The sequence below is a fragment of the Rousettus aegyptiacus genome, unplaced genomic scaffold (assembly GCF_014176215.1).
Source record: "Rousettus aegyptiacus isolate mRouAeg1 unplaced genomic scaffold, mRouAeg1.p scaffold_m13_p_9, whole genome shotgun sequence".
In the NCBI taxonomy this organism is placed as follows: Eukaryota; Metazoa; Chordata; class Mammalia; order Chiroptera; family Pteropodidae; genus Rousettus; species Rousettus aegyptiacus.
In genome coordinates this window covers 33,649,689-33,665,782 of record NW_023416312.1, presented here as the reverse complement: position 1 = coordinate 33,665,782, position 16,094 = coordinate 33,649,689, and the positions used below count along the sequence as shown (strand labels likewise).

At 43.7% G+C, this 16,094-nt stretch overlaps 1 protein-coding gene and 1 pseudogene across 3 annotated transcripts in view; one reads left to right on the top strand and one right to left on the bottom strand.

Moving 5' to 3' along the window:
• SMC1A (structural maintenance of chromosomes 1A) overlaps positions 1-16,094 on the top strand; it is a 32,914-nt gene that overhangs the window by 1,276 nt on the left and 15,544 nt on the right. For 2 of the 3 annotated variants that reach the window (XM_016137334.2, XM_016137333.2), the window contains exons 2-16: positions 1,357-1,545; positions 1,658-1,770; positions 2,685-2,888; positions 2,984-3,222; positions 3,838-4,096; positions 4,190-4,330; positions 8,618-8,700; positions 8,853-9,060; positions 10,044-10,229; positions 10,322-10,501; positions 10,595-10,741; positions 10,831-10,968; positions 11,839-11,955; positions 12,059-12,165; positions 15,108-15,249. In XM_016137334.2, the coding sequence (XP_015992820.1) occupies positions 1,357-1,545; positions 1,658-1,770; positions 2,685-2,888; positions 2,984-3,222; positions 3,838-4,096; positions 4,190-4,330; positions 8,618-8,700; positions 8,853-9,060; positions 10,044-10,229; positions 10,322-10,501; positions 10,595-10,741; positions 10,831-10,968; positions 11,839-11,955; positions 12,059-12,165; positions 15,108-15,249 (2,453 nt within the window). The remainder of the gene's footprint in view (positions 1-1,356; positions 1,546-1,657; positions 1,771-2,684; positions 2,889-2,983; positions 3,223-3,837; positions 4,097-4,189; positions 4,331-8,617; positions 8,701-8,852; positions 9,061-10,043; positions 10,230-10,321; positions 10,502-10,594; positions 10,742-10,830; positions 10,969-11,838; positions 11,956-12,058; positions 12,166-15,107; positions 15,250-16,094) is intronic. The other variant, XM_036226511.1, reaches the window with a different exon arrangement.
• On the bottom strand, positions 5,720-5,838 carry LOC118608387 (annotated as a pseudogene).

The window sequence follows — 16,094 nt, the reverse complement described above, 5'->3', positions numbered from 1 at the left end:
GGAACCCTGCTGTGCACCTCCTCCAGAGTTATTCTTGTTAAGTCATTTCCTAGCATTAGGGGCTGCCCTTGCCGAAGTAGCTCTGACAGCTTTGCTGGCTTTAGCTCTCTATGGAGAGCAGGGTTTCTCAACAGCAGCACTATTGACATTTCCAGCGAGATAATTCTTTGCTATGAGGTCTCTCCTGTGTATTGATGTTTAGTGGCTTCTCTACCCAGTAGATGACAGCAGTATCCCCACCCCCCAGGTGTGACAACCAAAAATGTTTCCAGACATTACCAAATTCTCTCCCCTGGGGCAGTGGGCAAAATTACTCCCCCTCTCAACCTCATTTGAGAACCACTGGCCTAAAGGCTAATGCTTGGGGTACCACTCCAGTTTCTTAGGATTTTGGTGTGGTTTAAAGAGCCAGGATGTACCTCTTAGTAGTCCCCTCAACATGGGTAGATTTATATACCTAGCTGTTTCGAAAAGACCTTTGGTCTGTCTGACTGCCTCTCTTTCCCCCATTCTTCAATGCCCACCTCCACAAGGCATTCCTTGATTCCCCTCAGTGAATTGTATATCAAGTGTCTACTCTTAGACACTTGATATATGTTAACATTTATTTTCTTCTGTCTTGTGTCTTCATCACTGGTCTGAGTGCCTTTAAAACATATTATTTCCTGTCAACTTGAAGGGAGGTCTAAAGGCTTGTTTTAATTTAAACTCAGGTTAAATATTTTTGGCAAGATCATAGATGATGCTGTGTCCTTCATATTGTAATACAATAGGACTATATCTTATTAAAAATTGTGGTAAAATACACATAACATAAAATTTATCATTTTCACCACTTTTAAGTGTCCAGTTCAGTAGTGTTAAGTATATTCACATTGCTGTGCAACCGATCTCCTGAACTTTTTCATCTTGCAAAACTGAAACTCTATACCCATTAAACAACAACTCCCTATTTCCTCCCTTCCTTCAGCCCTGTTGTTTATTTTAAACTTGGTTGAAATCAAAGTATATTGGATTTTGTATCTTGCTTGTTTATCCTATCATGGGTTTTTTCCTCATGTCATTAAAGGTTGTAGAACAATCTTCTATTCTGTGAATACACCATTTCCTTAGATGGAGTTCTAGTTTTTGACTGCTATAAGTAATAACTGCAAAAGGACTGTTTTTCTAAGCCTTTGATTCTGGGCTTTGTTTGGGCCCAGGTTTTATGGAGGTAGAGCAATATTTTCACCTCCTGTGAGTCTGAGCACTGAGTGGTTAGGGGACATTTCTGTTCCTCTCAATGTCTCTTTTATTCCTTTTCTTCTCCCCTTCTTCTTGAATTCTCCTCCTCTACTTTTTCCCCTCCTCCCTTAGGTAAGTCAAATCTCATGGATGCCATCAGCTTTGTGTTGGGTGAAAAAACCAGCAACCTGCGGGTAAAGACCCTGAGGGACCTGATCCATGGAGCTCCTGTGGGCAAGCCAGCTGCCAACCGGGCCTTCGTCAGCATGGTCTACTCCGAGGAGGGTGCTGAGGACCGCACCTTTGCCCGTGTCATTGTTGGTGGGTGAGGCTGGCCAGAAGGCGCTCCTTGGTTCCTGAGAGGTGGGCTAGACTAGCTGGCTGGGGTGGGAGGGAGACCTGACCCTTGGCTGACTCATGTATTATCTTGTAGGAGGTTCCTCTGAGTACAAGATCAACAACAAAGTGGTCCAGCTACATGAGTACAGTGAGGAATTAGAGAAGTTGGGCATTCTCATCAAAGCTCGTAACTTCCTTGTTTTCCAGGTGGGCATTTTTAACAATTATTGGCTCTCTGCATTTTGCCAGCCCTTGGGCCTGTTCTATCTCCAGCTCCAGCTCCTCTGAACTAATGTAGCAGCTTCCTTACTGGGCTTTCTGACTCCAGTCTGGCCTCTTCCAGTTCTTCTCCTAGGCCAGATTCATCTTATGAGTGCAGAAATCTATTTCTCTCCCTTCTCTCCTTAAAATATTTCAGTGATTTCTCATTGCCTAATGATTGGTGTATTTTAAATTGTAGTCTTCATATCAGCATCAACTGGGGACATGTTAGAAATGCACATTCTCGGGCCCCCATCCCAGACCTACAGACTTAGAGACTATGGGGTGGAGCCCAACAATTTGTGTTAGACCAAGCTCTCCAGGTAATAATGATGTATGGTAAAGTTTGAGAACCATTGTCTTTGCATGAAATCCAAACAACTGTCATCTAGGAAACACCATCCTTTGGTTCTTGCCCACCTCATTAGCCTCATCTGTCAATACTCTCCCCCTCTAGTCCTGTGCTCCAGCCTAATTAAACCATTTACAATTCCCCAAATTGACCTGCTTTCTTTGGCTTCATCTCTCTTTATTGGTTCTTACCCATCTTCCAAACTCAGTTTAGATGTCACCTTTGGGAATCTTTTCCATATAGACACCTCTACCAGTTTCCTGCTTCTAAGCTTCATTTAGTCCTTTTTTCTGCTACTTCTGTCATTGCACATAACACACAGTGTTGGCTTTGTTTCTGTGTCCTGCTCTGCATGCACTTCAAAAGGCCAGGAATGTGTCCTCAAAGCCCAGTGCAAAATGTGGCACCCAGTGTGGGAGGGTGTTTGAACTTTTTCTGAATGACAGAGTAGTTAGGAGAACAGGGCTGGCTAGGGTCTAAGTTGGGAGAGTGTTTTGAACTTTACTAGGGCGCTGTGGAATCTATTGCCATGAAGAACCCCAAAGAAAGGACAGCTCTATTTGAAGAAATCAGTCGCTCTGGGGAGCTAGCTCAGGAGTATGACAAGCGAAAGAAGGAAATGGTGAAAGCTGAAGAGGACACACAATTTAATTACCATCGTAAGAAAAACATCGCGGCGGAACGCAAGGAAGCCAAACAGGAGAAAGAAGAGGTAGGTGGCCAGGCTACCTCTGGGCCCTGAGGGGCCAGCATGGGGAGCCAGTGCCTTACTGATGCGCCCCTGCCTCCATGCCCGTATTTGCACAGGCTGACCGCTACCAGCGCCTGAAGGATGAGGTGGTGCGAGCTCAGGTACAGCTTCAGCTCTTTAAGCTTTATCATAATGAAGTAGAAATCGAGAAGCTCAATAAGGAACTGGCTTCTAAGAACAAGGAGATTGAAAAGGACAAGAAGCGTATGGACAAGGTAGAGGATGAACTAAAGGAGAAGAAGAAGGAGCTGGGCAAAATGATGCGGGAACAGCAGCAGATTGAAAAGGAAATCAAGTAAGAGGCAGGCCCTGGCCTGCTACTTGTGGGAAACCAAAAGACTATCCTCTAGGGCTTCCCTGAACCTAGAGTCCAGTGCCCATAGTACTTTCTCTGTTTTCCCCTTGAATTACTTTGGCCAGAACCAGGCACATTTCTTGACTTTCATTTTAGACAAATAGAGTATCTAATTACTCAGGCTCTGGGTAGATATGCACTCAGAAGAGGGAGAACTTGAAAGTTCCCAAGTGAGAGGAAGCGATGAGAGGTTCAAATACTAGAGTGGCTGGGAATGCCTTCCTAGAAGAGGAAAACTGGAGCTAGAAGTTTAAAGGACAGGACTTTGGAAAGGTTAGATCAGATAGGGGACAGCTAAGCAAAGATAGGGTGTTCTTGGGAGTTGTTACTGAGGGGTCTGGCCTGGCTGGTTGAGGCTGAGATGGTAGCTTTATCTTATGGAGTGGCTGGAATGCCAGGCTGAAGGTTCCAGGGAGTAGTGAGACTTCCCCTTTTTTGAGGATCTGTGGGGCCTCTGGCTGTTGTTCTTTTAGGCAGTTCCTTGAGGCTAGCTGGTGTGGGAACTCTCCCTTCTCCAACAGTATTAACTGGTTTCCCCCTCCCCTCTGGCAAAAGGGAAAAGGATTCAGAACTGAACCAGAAGCGGCCTCAGTACATCAAAGCCAAGGAGAATACCTCCCACAAAATCAAGAAGTTAGAAGCAGCCAAGAAATCCCTACAGAATGCTCAGAAGCATTACAAGAAGCGTAAAGGTGACATGGATGAGCTGGAAAAGGAGATGCTGTCAGTGGAAAAGGCCCGGCAGGAGTTTGAGGAACGGATGGAAGAGGAGAGTCAGAGTCAGGGCAGAGACTTGACTCTGGAGGAGAATCAGGTAAGCTCTAGGAGGCTTGGGGGGATAGGGAGATCACTGGGCTGACATGGACTGACTGGTCATCCGTGTCCTCCTTTCCTGTTTCTAACACAGGTGAAGAAATACCACCGGTTGAAAGAAGAAGCCAGCAAGAGAGCAGCTACCCTGGCTCAGGAGCTGGAGAAATTCAATCGAGACCAGAAAGCTGACCAGGACCGGCTGGATTTGGAAGAGCGGAAGAAAGTAGAAACAGAGGTGGGTGTGGGTTACAAGACTAGAAATGATGGTCCAGAGGAAAGGCAATAATGATAGTCTTAACAGTAGTGACAATAGCTAACATTCAGCAAGCACTTATTGTGTGCTAGGCACTATACTTTATATATGTGTTCACTAATGTAAGTCTTCTTTTTCCAAATGAGGACACTATCACAGAGGTGAAGTAATTCGCCTAAGGTCACCTCATTATTAAGTGACAAAACTAGGATATGAACCTGGGCAGTCTAGCTCTAAAGCCCACACTCATGAGTATACTTCACTTACTGCCTTCCTAATAACAATAATAGTACAATAACAATAGAAACTTGTTAGAGTATCCTAAAGCCTACAGTGCTCCAGGTATTCTGCTAAGCACTTCTTTGGCAGTAGGCATTAGTATTAATAGTTATCCTATATTAGGCACTTAACATGTGTTTGTTTTCTTTTTTAAATTTGTTAGTCATTCTTTACTTTAAAACTTTTTCATTTTTCAGTGACACTTGACACATAATATTAGTTTCATGTGTACAACACAGTGATTAGACATTTATATAACTTACAAAGTAATCACCCTAATCTGGTACCTATCTGATACTATATATAGTTATTGCAATATTACTATATTCCCCATGCTATACTCTATATCTCCATGACTATATTGTAACTACCAGTTTGTATCTCCTAATCTCTTCCCCCCTCACCCATCCCTCCAATCCACCTCCAGTCTGGCATCCATCAAAATGCTCTCTGTATGTATGAGTTTGTTTCTGTTGTTTATCCTGTTCTCTAAATTCCACATATAAGTAAAATCATATAACGTTTGTCTTCCTCTGTCTGATTTACTCTACTCAGTACGATACCCTTTAGATCTGTCCATGTTGTTACAGATGGCAAAATTTCATTCTTTTTTGTGGCTGAGCAGTATTCCGTTATACGTGTGTACCACTCTTTCTTTATCTATTCATCCACTAATGGACACCCTGGTTGCCTCCGTATCTTAACTATTGTAAATAATGCAATAAACATGGATGTATGTGTCCTTTCGAAGTGTTTTGGATTTCTTTGAATAAATACCCAAAAGTGAGATTACTGGGTCTTTGTCTCTTGTTACAGCCTTTGTTTTAAAGTCTATTTTGTCTGCTATAAATATTGCTACCCCAGCTTTTTTTTATTTCCATGAAGTTTTTTTTTCCATCCCTTTACTTTTAATCTGTGTATGTTTTTGATCTGAAATGAGTCTCTTGTAGGCAGCATATGTAAGGGTTTTGTTTTCTTATTCAGCCACCCGATGTCTTTTTTTTTTTTAGGCGAGGCAACCCTTCGTTGACCTCACAGATTGCAAGGACCTTGTCAGCTTACAATCCTTATTTTTTAATTTTATTTTTATTACACCTAGAGCACCTGGTCTTCCTAGGTGGTCTCCTTTCTAAGTACTAACCAGGCCCGACCCTGCTTAGCTTCCGAGATCAGACGGGATCAGGCTTGTTCAGGGTAGCATGGCTGTAGACCACCCTATGTCTTTTGATTGGAGCATTTAATCCATTTACATTTAAGTAATTGTTGGTAGATATGTAGTTATTGCCATTTTATTATTCATTTTTAAAAAATTTTTTAAGTCCTAACATGTTGTAATACTGATCTGGTGGTGATGAGCTCCTTTAGCTTTTTCTTGTCTGGGAAGCTTTTTATCTGTCCTTCAATTTTAAATGATGGTTTTGTTGGGTAATATTGGTTATAGCCCCTTTTTTCATCACTTTGAATATTTCATGCCAATCCTTCTGGCCTACTAAGTTTCTGTTGAGAAATCAGCTGAGTTTTATGGGAGTGCTTTTGTAGGTAACTAACTGCTTTTCTCTTGCTGCTTTTAGGATGGTCTCTTTGTCTTTAACCTTTGGCATTTTAATTATGATGTGTCTTGTGTGGACCTCTTTGGGTTCATCTTGTTTGAGACTGTCTGAGCTTCCTGGACTTGTATGTCTATTTCTTTTGCCAGGTTAGGGAAGTTTTCTGTCATTATTTCTTCAAATAGGTTTTTAGTTTCTTGCTCTTTCTCTTCTGGTACCCCTGTGATGTAAATGTTGATATACACGGTGTTGCCCCGAGTGCCCCTTAAACTGTCCTCATTTTTTTGGATTCTTTTTCTTGTTGCTGCTCTGATTGATTATTTTCTGCTACCTTATCTTCTACGTCACTGATTCATTTCTCTGTTTCATTTAATCTACTGTCGATTTTCTCTATCCTTCATTCAGCTATTGTATTCTTCATTCTTCATTTCTGACTGGTTCTTTTTTATGTTTTCTGCCTCCATTTTTGTTTTCTGTCTGTTTGTTTAAGTTCTCACTGAGTTCATCTACTCTTCCCCTAAGTTTATTGAACATTCTTAATAACCAGTGATTTGAGCTCTGCATCTGGTATGTTACTTGTCTCCATTTTGCTTAGATATTTTTCTGGAGCTTTGTTCTGTTCTTTCACTTCGATATGTTTCTTTGTCTTCACATTTTGGCTGCCTCCCTGTGTTTGTTTCTATGTATTAGGTAGAGTTGCTGTGTCTCCCAGTCTTGGTAGAGTGAGCTTATATGGTAGGTGCCCTGTGGGCCCCAGTGGCACAGTCTCCCCGGTCACCTGAGCTGGGTGCTCAGGGTGTGTCCCTTGTGTGGGTTGTGTGTACCCTCCTGTGTAGTTGAGCCTTGGTTGCTATTTTAACATTAATAGGAGGGATTGATTCTCAGCCGATTGGTTGTGAGGACTGGCTGTGACTACAGGGGCTGACCATATGGAGTGAGATTTGCTTTAGTGGGGCTCTGGTGCCTGCCGAGTCTGACCTTTGGGTGTGTGCTTTTGGAGGTGGTTGGGTGATGCCCTGTATGCTCCGAAGCTGTCCACTGGGTGTGTTAGTTCTGGGACCTTTTGGGGTGGGCACTGTTGCAGGCCAAGGTCTGCCACTGCCTGTTCCCTACCCGAGGTCTCTTTGTGTAAGCTACAAAGTGATCTGCAGATGATTGCTACTTGTGCTGGGCTTAGAGATACCTGGGAGAGGCTGAGCTGCAAACCAAGGTGGCTACCCCTAGTGCCAGGCTTGGGGCCAGTTAGCAAGAGGCATGGGGCACGCTGAGGCCAGATGCCTCTTGTTCAAAGTTTGTGGACCTTTGAGAGAAATTAGGAAAGTCCACAGCACAAGCCAAGACAGGCCATTTGTATGGAAAATCCACTGGAAGTGGCTTGGGCGATCCTGCACGTTGGGTGGGGTGGGGTCTCAGTCACCAGGGCAGGGTGAATAATGTTAGCCAGGCTGATGGAGACTCAGATATGGCAGCTGACTGCCTCTGTGTGCTGGGTGGGGGAGGGCTCAACAAAGGAACAATGGACTATGCCAGTGCTTTCGGGAGAAAGCTGCTTTTCTAGCCCCTGACCTGAAGGCAGACAGTTCAGTTCCTCCCCGTATGTCCTTTTTGAGCTGCTGCCCCAGCACTGGAGCTCAAAGATAGTGAGTCCATCAGCAAGTAGGTCCATGCATGGGCCCTTTAGAGGAGTGCCTGGAACTCTAGCCACTCTCCTCACTCAGCCACAGTCTCCGCTTGTTTTCACAGTCAGAAGTTATGGGGACTTCCCTTCCCTTGGAGCCCTGGGCTGCGGAGCCCAGGGTGGGCCTAGGACCCCTTGCTCCTCAGGGGGGACCTCTGCAGCAGAGATACCCTTCCCTGTTTTTAAGCGCCACCGATGGGTGTGGGATCAGCCTGTTTTGCATCTTCTCCCGTCCTAACAATCTTGAGGAGGTGTCTTTTGTATATCCTTAGTTATAGGAATTATGTTCAGCTAGATTCTCAATGATGGTTGTTCCGTAGTTCAGTTGTAATTTTGAGGTGAGAGGAGGCCAGGACAACATTTACCTACTCCAGCATCTTGACTGGATCTCAAGCACTTAATGTGTATTTCTGAAGTGGAGGTTATCTGTTTTATAGATGAAAAAACAGAGGTGTAGAAAGGCCCCAAAAGCTTTACTTGGCCTTGGTTTGAGCCTTCCTGAGTGGTAATGAAGATAGTCTAGACTGGGTAGAAGACTATGAAAGGATCTCAGTGGGCCCTGGGAGGCCCCATCGGTTAGCAGAGCCACCCCGAGCACTGTCTGTATGTCTGCTTTTTAGTAGGCTTTCTGCATTAGTAAGAGATTGTCTTGGACTTTTGGGCTCTTGGACGAGTGGGCACATAGGGGCTGTAAGCCCAGGCCGTATGGTCTTGGAGTTTATTTGCTTAGCCCCTGGTGATGGAGTATATTTGTTTCTCGCTCAGGCCAAGATCAAGCAAAAGCTGCGGGAGATTGAAGAGAATCAAAAGCGGATTGAGAAACTGGAGGAGTACATCACGACTAGCAAGTATGTGGCTCTTTGCCTTCCCTCTTAACTTCCAGGCCAGTTCTTGTTAACCCTACATGTCCTGTCCCTCCCTAGGCAGGACCCCCAGAGACCCTCTCAGCCAGGAGTATTTCTTGAACAGCCAAAGTAATCCCTGTCTCCTTACTTTGTAGGCAGTCTTTAGAGGAGCAGAAGAAGCTAGAAGGGGAGCTGACAGAGGAGGTGGAAATGGCCAAGCGGCGTATCGATGAGATCAACAAGGAGCTGAACCAGGTGATGGAGCAGCTTGGGGATGCCCGTATTGACCGCCAGGAGAGCAGCCGCCAACAGCGAAAGGCAGAGATTATGGAAAGCATCAAGCGCCTGTACCCTGGCTCTGTGGTAAGAGTGTAGAGAGAACTCATTTCCTGAGCATTTACTTTCACACTTACTGTCAGGTCATTTTCCCAGCAATTCTGTAAGGACAGGATTGCTAATTCCATTTTTACAGCTGGGAAAGCTGAGTCTCAGGTTAAATGACTTGTGTGAAAGAGCACAGCTTATGAGTGGAAGAACTGCAGTTCAAACCCAATTTGTTCTGACTTTTAACCTCATGTTTGTTTTTTTTTAATCACACCAATTGCATCTTCCTGAAGGTTTTGCCTTGCCATGTCTACTTGTGGGAGGTGGGAAAACTGGAGAGGCCCTTGGAAGTGGGAGGGGCCATGGGGCAGGAATTGGTTTTTCAGAAAGGAACTCTGTGCAGGTTTCTATATGAGCTCCCTCTGCGTGTGCCATCTGGCTCATTCACCAGGTCTTATCAGGTCTCTTGGCCTCTTGAATCAAATTCTGACTTTCCAGGTTTCCCGAATATTATCCCTCTATTGCTATAATCCCATTTCTGGGTTCAACTTAATTGGGTTCCATAAATATTTCCTGATCTCTCCTCTGGACACTGCTGGGGAGTTTATAAGGGTGAATTAGGCTCAGTCCCTGTCCTTAAAGATCTTTCCCTTTTTATGATAGCTCTTGGGTTACTATGGTTGGTTTTGGGGGCATGGAGGAAGTGAATTGGGAAAAGAGATTTCTTTTGCTGGGTGCTTGTGAGAATTTGTGATAATGTATGTAGGGTATCTTGGCATAGTACTTGGGGTTGCAGTGGTCTGTGAAATGGTAAAAATGAGATTTAGAAAGATGATTTTGGGTTCAGACATGACTGTCTATAGTTGTTGCTTTGAGGCTACAGAGTAGGCTTTTCCTTCATAGCCTGAGGGCTATGTTCCTGATACAGATTCTGGTCCATCCCCTTTCCAAGTTGGGAATTGGGGTTTCTGAGCCAGCTCCTAGAAGCCTCATGCTTCAATTTTCTCTTCTGACTTCCTTAGTATGGCCGCCTCATTGACCTGTGCCAGCCCACACAAAAGAAGTATCAGATTGCTGTAACCAAAGTTTTGGGTAAGAACATGGATGCCATTATTGTGGACTCAGAGAAGACAGGCCGGGATTGTATTCAGTATATCAAGGAGCAGCGTGGGGAGCCTGAGACCTTCTTGCCTCTTGACTACCTAGAGGTAAGGCTGGTTGGGATAGGGCCAGGAGTGTGTGTGGAGGCCCCTCCTCCAAGCCCTCCATGTTCTGCCATCTACTGAGCTTCTTCTCTTAGGTGAAGCCTACAGATGAGAAACTCCGAGAGCTTAAGGGGGCCAAGCTTGTGATTGATGTGATTCGATATGAGCCACCTCACATCAAAAAGGCCCTGCAGTATGCTTGTGGCAATGCCCTTGTCTGTGACAACGTGGAGGATGCCCGTCGCATTGCCTTTGGAGGCCACCAGCGCCACAAGGTATGGATGCCCTTGCCCAGATTGGAACTGGACAGGCTTAGTGTTGGAGATTCCTCTATTCAGCTCTTTCTCTCTTCTCTCTACTGTGTGTAGACAGTGGCACTGGATGGGACTCTGTTCCAGAAGTCAGGAGTGATCTCTGGTGGGGCCAGTGACCTGAAGGCCAAGGCGCGGCGCTGGGATGAGAAAGCGGTAGACAAGCTAAAAGAGAAGAAGGAGCGGTTGACAGAGGAGCTTAAGGTAAGCAGCATTGTCCCTAGGAGGAGGGTATCCTAACCCCAGGCTAGCCACCTTCTTAACACCTCACCCATTTTTCTTGTCCACTTCAGGAGCAGATGAAAGCAAAGCGGAAAGAGGCAGAGCTACGTCAAGTGCAGTCTCAGGCCCACGGACTACAGATGCGGCTCAAATACTCACAGAGTGATCTAGAACAGACCAAGACACGACATCTAGCCCTGAATCTGCAGGTGGGATCTGGCCTTTAACTTTGTTTTCTAAAGGCCATCCTCCCATTCCTGGCCTGGATTTCTCTAGGGAACTTGTCCCATTTCCCTCTCTCCTCCCAGACCACTCCAGGGAACCAAGCATAGTATAGAGTCAGACAGCCAGGGGTTCAGATCTTGGCTCTGTGTGATATTAGGCAAGTTACTTAACCTCTCAGTGTTAGTTTTTCATCATTATCTGTAAAATGGGAGTTAGAATGTTAACATAGGGTCGTTGTAAAGATTGAATGCGTTAATACAGGTTAAGTGTTTAGATTTATTCCTCATACCCAAATACTTGGTAAATATTAGGAGCTGTTATTAGCATGATTCGTTCATTTAATAAATGTTTGAACTTCATCTAAAAATGATTTGAAAGTGAGCTATAGGCATTTCAGTCCCTGTGGGTGGGGGCACCCTTCTAGGTATATTAATGTGTTTGATCATGAGGTACTTCCCCAGACCACCCTGGGGATGTTATGTTATGTTATGTGTAGTGTGTGTGTGTGTGTGTGTGTGTGTGTGTGTGTGTTATTTTGGCTTTTTCTAAAATCAAAAAATCTGAATTCCAAAACACATCTGGCTGCAAGGGTTATAGTTAAGGGCACATGGAACTGTAAGTAATCATGGTTATTATACCCAGCCCTGTGGATTGAACCTGGCCGACTGGAGGCCAGGGAGGAAGCTATGCAGTGGCTCAAGTGAGAGATGATGGAGCCTTGAATGGTGCTTAAGTCACATTCTCTCAGAGTATAGGAAGCTACTTCTTCCTGTCCATGGGGCCAGAGTGCTCAGGGTGGCTCTTTTCCTCCAAGGACCCTGGTCTCTTTGCCCTCTCAATCCTGTTTCCTACAGGAAAAGTCTAAGCTGGAGAGTGAGCTAGCCAACTTTGGGCCTCGCATCAATGATATCAAGAGGATCATCCAGAGCCGGGAGAGGGAAATGAAAGACTTAAAGGAGAAGATGAACCAGGTTGGTAGAGGATGAGCCATGCTAGCATGTGCATCAGGGCAGGACTGGGGTTGGAAGCAACATTCTGACCTAAAGGGCCTTTATCCTCCTTTGCTTCTCTCAGGTAGAGGATGAAGTGTTTGAAGAATTTTGTCGGGAGATCGGTGTACGCAACATCCGGGAGTTTGAGGAAGAGAAGGTGAAGCGGCAGAATGAAATTGCCAAGAAGCGGTAGGTGGAAGTGTGGGTCAAAGAGGAAACTGAGATGCCTTTGAGCCCCCAGCCTGATATCCTGGAAAGTCAAATGCCATCATCATAAGGCAGAGAGCAGCTCTTAGAACGATGGGCATTTATTATAGATCAGCCTTAGAGAACATTAGTGAGGCAATGTTGCATAGTCTAGTGGTTGAGAGTGCCAGCTTTAAACGTGGTTTACCTGAGTTAAAATCCCAGCTCCACAATTCATTATTTTGGGCAGTGACTTGATCTCTGAGCCGCAGTTTCCTCATCTATAAAATGGGATAATAATGACATCTGTCTCATGGCATCGTTGGACAGATCATATGAAATAATCTTGATAAAGTATTTAGCATAATGCTTAGCACCTAATAAAAGCAATAAATATTAGCTTTAATTATTATCCTGATGAGCAATGAAGGGGAGAAAGAGCAAAGTTCTAGGTTGGAAAAATAGTAAGAACAAACAACAGTGTTTCTTCTCTTCCTCGCTTTAGTTCAGTCATTTTTTCAACAAACCTTTCTTGAGTACCTATGTTGCACTTGGTATTGGAAAGGCCAGGAGATGGGGATAAGACAGAATAACACAACATAGTCTCCCTAAAAGAGCTCCTCCCCTGGACCCTATGCCTCGGTCAGTTTATCCAGCCCATCTTCCATACAGTAAATATTCATTGCTCTTTTACCCCTAAGCCAAGCTCAAAGGATATAGAATTGCATCAGAGACTGTCCCTACCCACAGGGAGTTGAGTTTTGGAGTAGTGGGGGAAACAAACAAGTAGATCAGCGATTTCAGAACAATATGATGCTGTACTTGAGGTAGATACAAAGTACAGAGGAAATGGTTAAGGAACTGTAAATCAACAAGAGGAAAAATAAAAAACTGGAGACAATAGAAAACTGGACAGAAGATATAGTTAGCATTTCACTGAAAAAGATGCTTGAACAGCTGATTATGAATTGATGTTCAGTCTCATTCCTAATCAGAGAAACGCAAATTAAAACAATCTAGTGGTATTTGGTGAAAATAAGTCTCTGTAAGCCCTACGACTTAGCAAAGCCACTGCTGGATATATCCCAGTGAGAGTCTTGCCACAGGGTCACAAAGGGGCACATTCCGGATTGTTCATCTTGACATAATTTACGGTGGTAGGATGTTGGCAGTGTAGACGGCCATCAGTGGGGGAAAGTACAAGTTAAATGTGATGAACATCTAGGCTATGGAATACCTGTAGGAGTTCAAAGGAAGGACTAGATTTACAGGCAGTACCATGGATAAATTTATAACACCGTACATTTGTGTAAATTTAAAAAACAAAGTGACATTTTACAAGGATATGCATTTTGAAGGCTCTATACATATATGTATATGTGTGTGTGTATGTGTATACATGTATGTGTGTCACTTTGGAGTACATGCTCACTGTAAGGAAAATAATGGGAGTGAAAATTAGGGATTGAACCAGAGAAGACAAAGGAAGGGTCTTGCACAGACAGCAATCATAAGGGTGTTATGAACTATAGGATGTGATTAACTTAACAGGACCAAAAAGGGAATAACCCAACACAGTGTAATAGAAACTAAGAACCTGCTCACAGCCTTCAGGAAAGGTTTTACAGAACAAGGAATGATGAACTGAAGACCTGTAGAGTGAGTAGGATTTAGCCAGCCGGGCAGCAGACAGAAGAAGAGAGTTCCCAGCAGTGAGAACAGCATGCTCAGAGGTGTGGGAGACCATGCCTTGTTCTGGAAACTAAATAGTTTTGAATGTCTGGAGCATAAAAATGGGGTCAGATGGAAGGCGGAGGTGGTGGAGAGGTCTGCAGGGGCCAGATCACAGAGGGCTTTATGAATCATGCTTAGGAGATTGGACTTAAAATTGCATAGCTCAAAATTATAGAGTTAATTACATTCCATTTGGATTATAGTGACTAATAGGTTTAAACTGCTAACGTGTCATCTGGCAGCATCTGTCACACTATATTGGGCAGGTGGAAGTTAGCCCTGCCTGGCCTGCTAGTATCTATGTGCCGGTTACATACTCTTTGAGTTTCTGAAGAGATGGGGAAGAGAACAATAATAGGAATCTAGTATCTTCTCCATGGTTTTTATTATCCAAGCTCTGTCAATTAGAGGTTCTGGAACCTTGGGGTGGAAGTGTAAATGTGGGAGTGGTAGTTGGAAAGAATAAATATGTGCTGTATACCTGGCAATAATGATGGTAACTAAAACTTATTGAGTACTTACTGTGTGCCAGTCATAGTTCTAAGTTATACATACTAACTCATTAAAGAAATCTTCCAATAGTTCCAAGGTAAGTACTATTATTTACATTTTACAGATGAGGAAACAGAGGTAGAGAGGATAAGTAACTTGCCTGAGAGTACACTACTAGAAAATGGCAGATTTGGGATACTAATCCTCTTATCCCACCACATTATATTGCACTGATGCTATAGAAGGAGCCTGGGTTTAGGGTTATACCTGGGTTTCAATGTCACATTTGCCGTTTACAAGCTCTGTGGCCTTGGGCAAAGTCTTTTACCTCTTGGCCCAAGTTTCCTCATTATTGCCAACTTCTGGAGCCATTGACTAAAAGATTAGAGGTACTGTATGTAAAGTGCACAGAAGCTTAGTAAGTAGAAATTATAGCTGGTGGGTTCAGGTGGGCCTTTTTGTGCTTCCATCTAGGAAGCTGGTGGGGAGGTCTGGAGTCCTCCAGTGTTTAAAGACAGTGTTAAAGAATTTTGGTCCAATCTCCCCTGCCTTGTGCCATTTCCTAGCCTTTTCCACAAGGCTAGGCTGAGGAACTTAGTTCTCCAACTTTAGGGGACAGTTTTATTGTGGGTGTGGGTGGATGAGCTGAGTGGTGACTGAAATTCAGCAGTAACCCTGGGTTCTTGTACCCTGGGCCTAGTTCTCCTTTCTCCCCACAGTTTGGAATTTGAGAATCAGAAGACTCGCTTGGGTATCCAGCTGGATTTTGAAAAGAACCAACTGAAGGAAGATCAGGATAAAGTACACATGTGGGAGCAGACAGTGAAAAAGGATGAAAATGAGATAGAAAAGCTCAAGAAGGTAAGGAAGGAGAGCATGAAAAGACAGACCAACTACTGGGAGAAAAATTGGAAGAGATTTAGTAAAAGGATAACATCCATAATTTATAAAGCTGTAATCGAAATAAAAACACCAAGACCAAAATAGGAAAAAAAGGGGTATGTGGTACAAACAGTTCACAAACAGATTCAAATAGCCCATAAACATACACATAATTTAGATACTAGAAATCAGAGAAATGCAAATTAAAGCAACAATCAGATGTAATTTATTTCTTATCACATTACCCAAGATTTTTTTTCAAAGGATAATGCTTAATACTGCTGGCCATGGCACGTGAAACTAGCATCCTTATACCATATGGCACCATTCATCAGGAGTCTTCAGAACATATACTCTCTGTAACTCAGTAATACCTGAGGAAATCCAAAAGGCTGGCACAGCTTTGTGCACACAGTTTGATGTTTATTACAGGCATTAATAGTTTCTTAGGGGAAACTATTCAGTGTCCTCTGAGAATTAGGAATTTAGCAAATTATGCTACATTTATACAAATATTTGTGTAGTTTAATTGTCTTCAGATTTCAGTAATACGTGGACCCCATTTAAAGGGAAAATATTCCCAAGATCTCTAGTGTTGACTTAAAAAATCCGTAATGTTGTTTAAATATATATAAACAAATATACTTGGAACACTTAACTAGAAAGCTAAGACAGTTACAAATTGAATTTTATAATTAACCCCGTTAATTCAGTGCAACAGTGTTTTGCTGATAATCAAGTCCCTTTTCACAGTGCGCCTGTGCCGCTAACTGCCATGGCTGAGTTCCTTTGAGTCGAGCATGTCTGTGCCACACCAGTTGTGG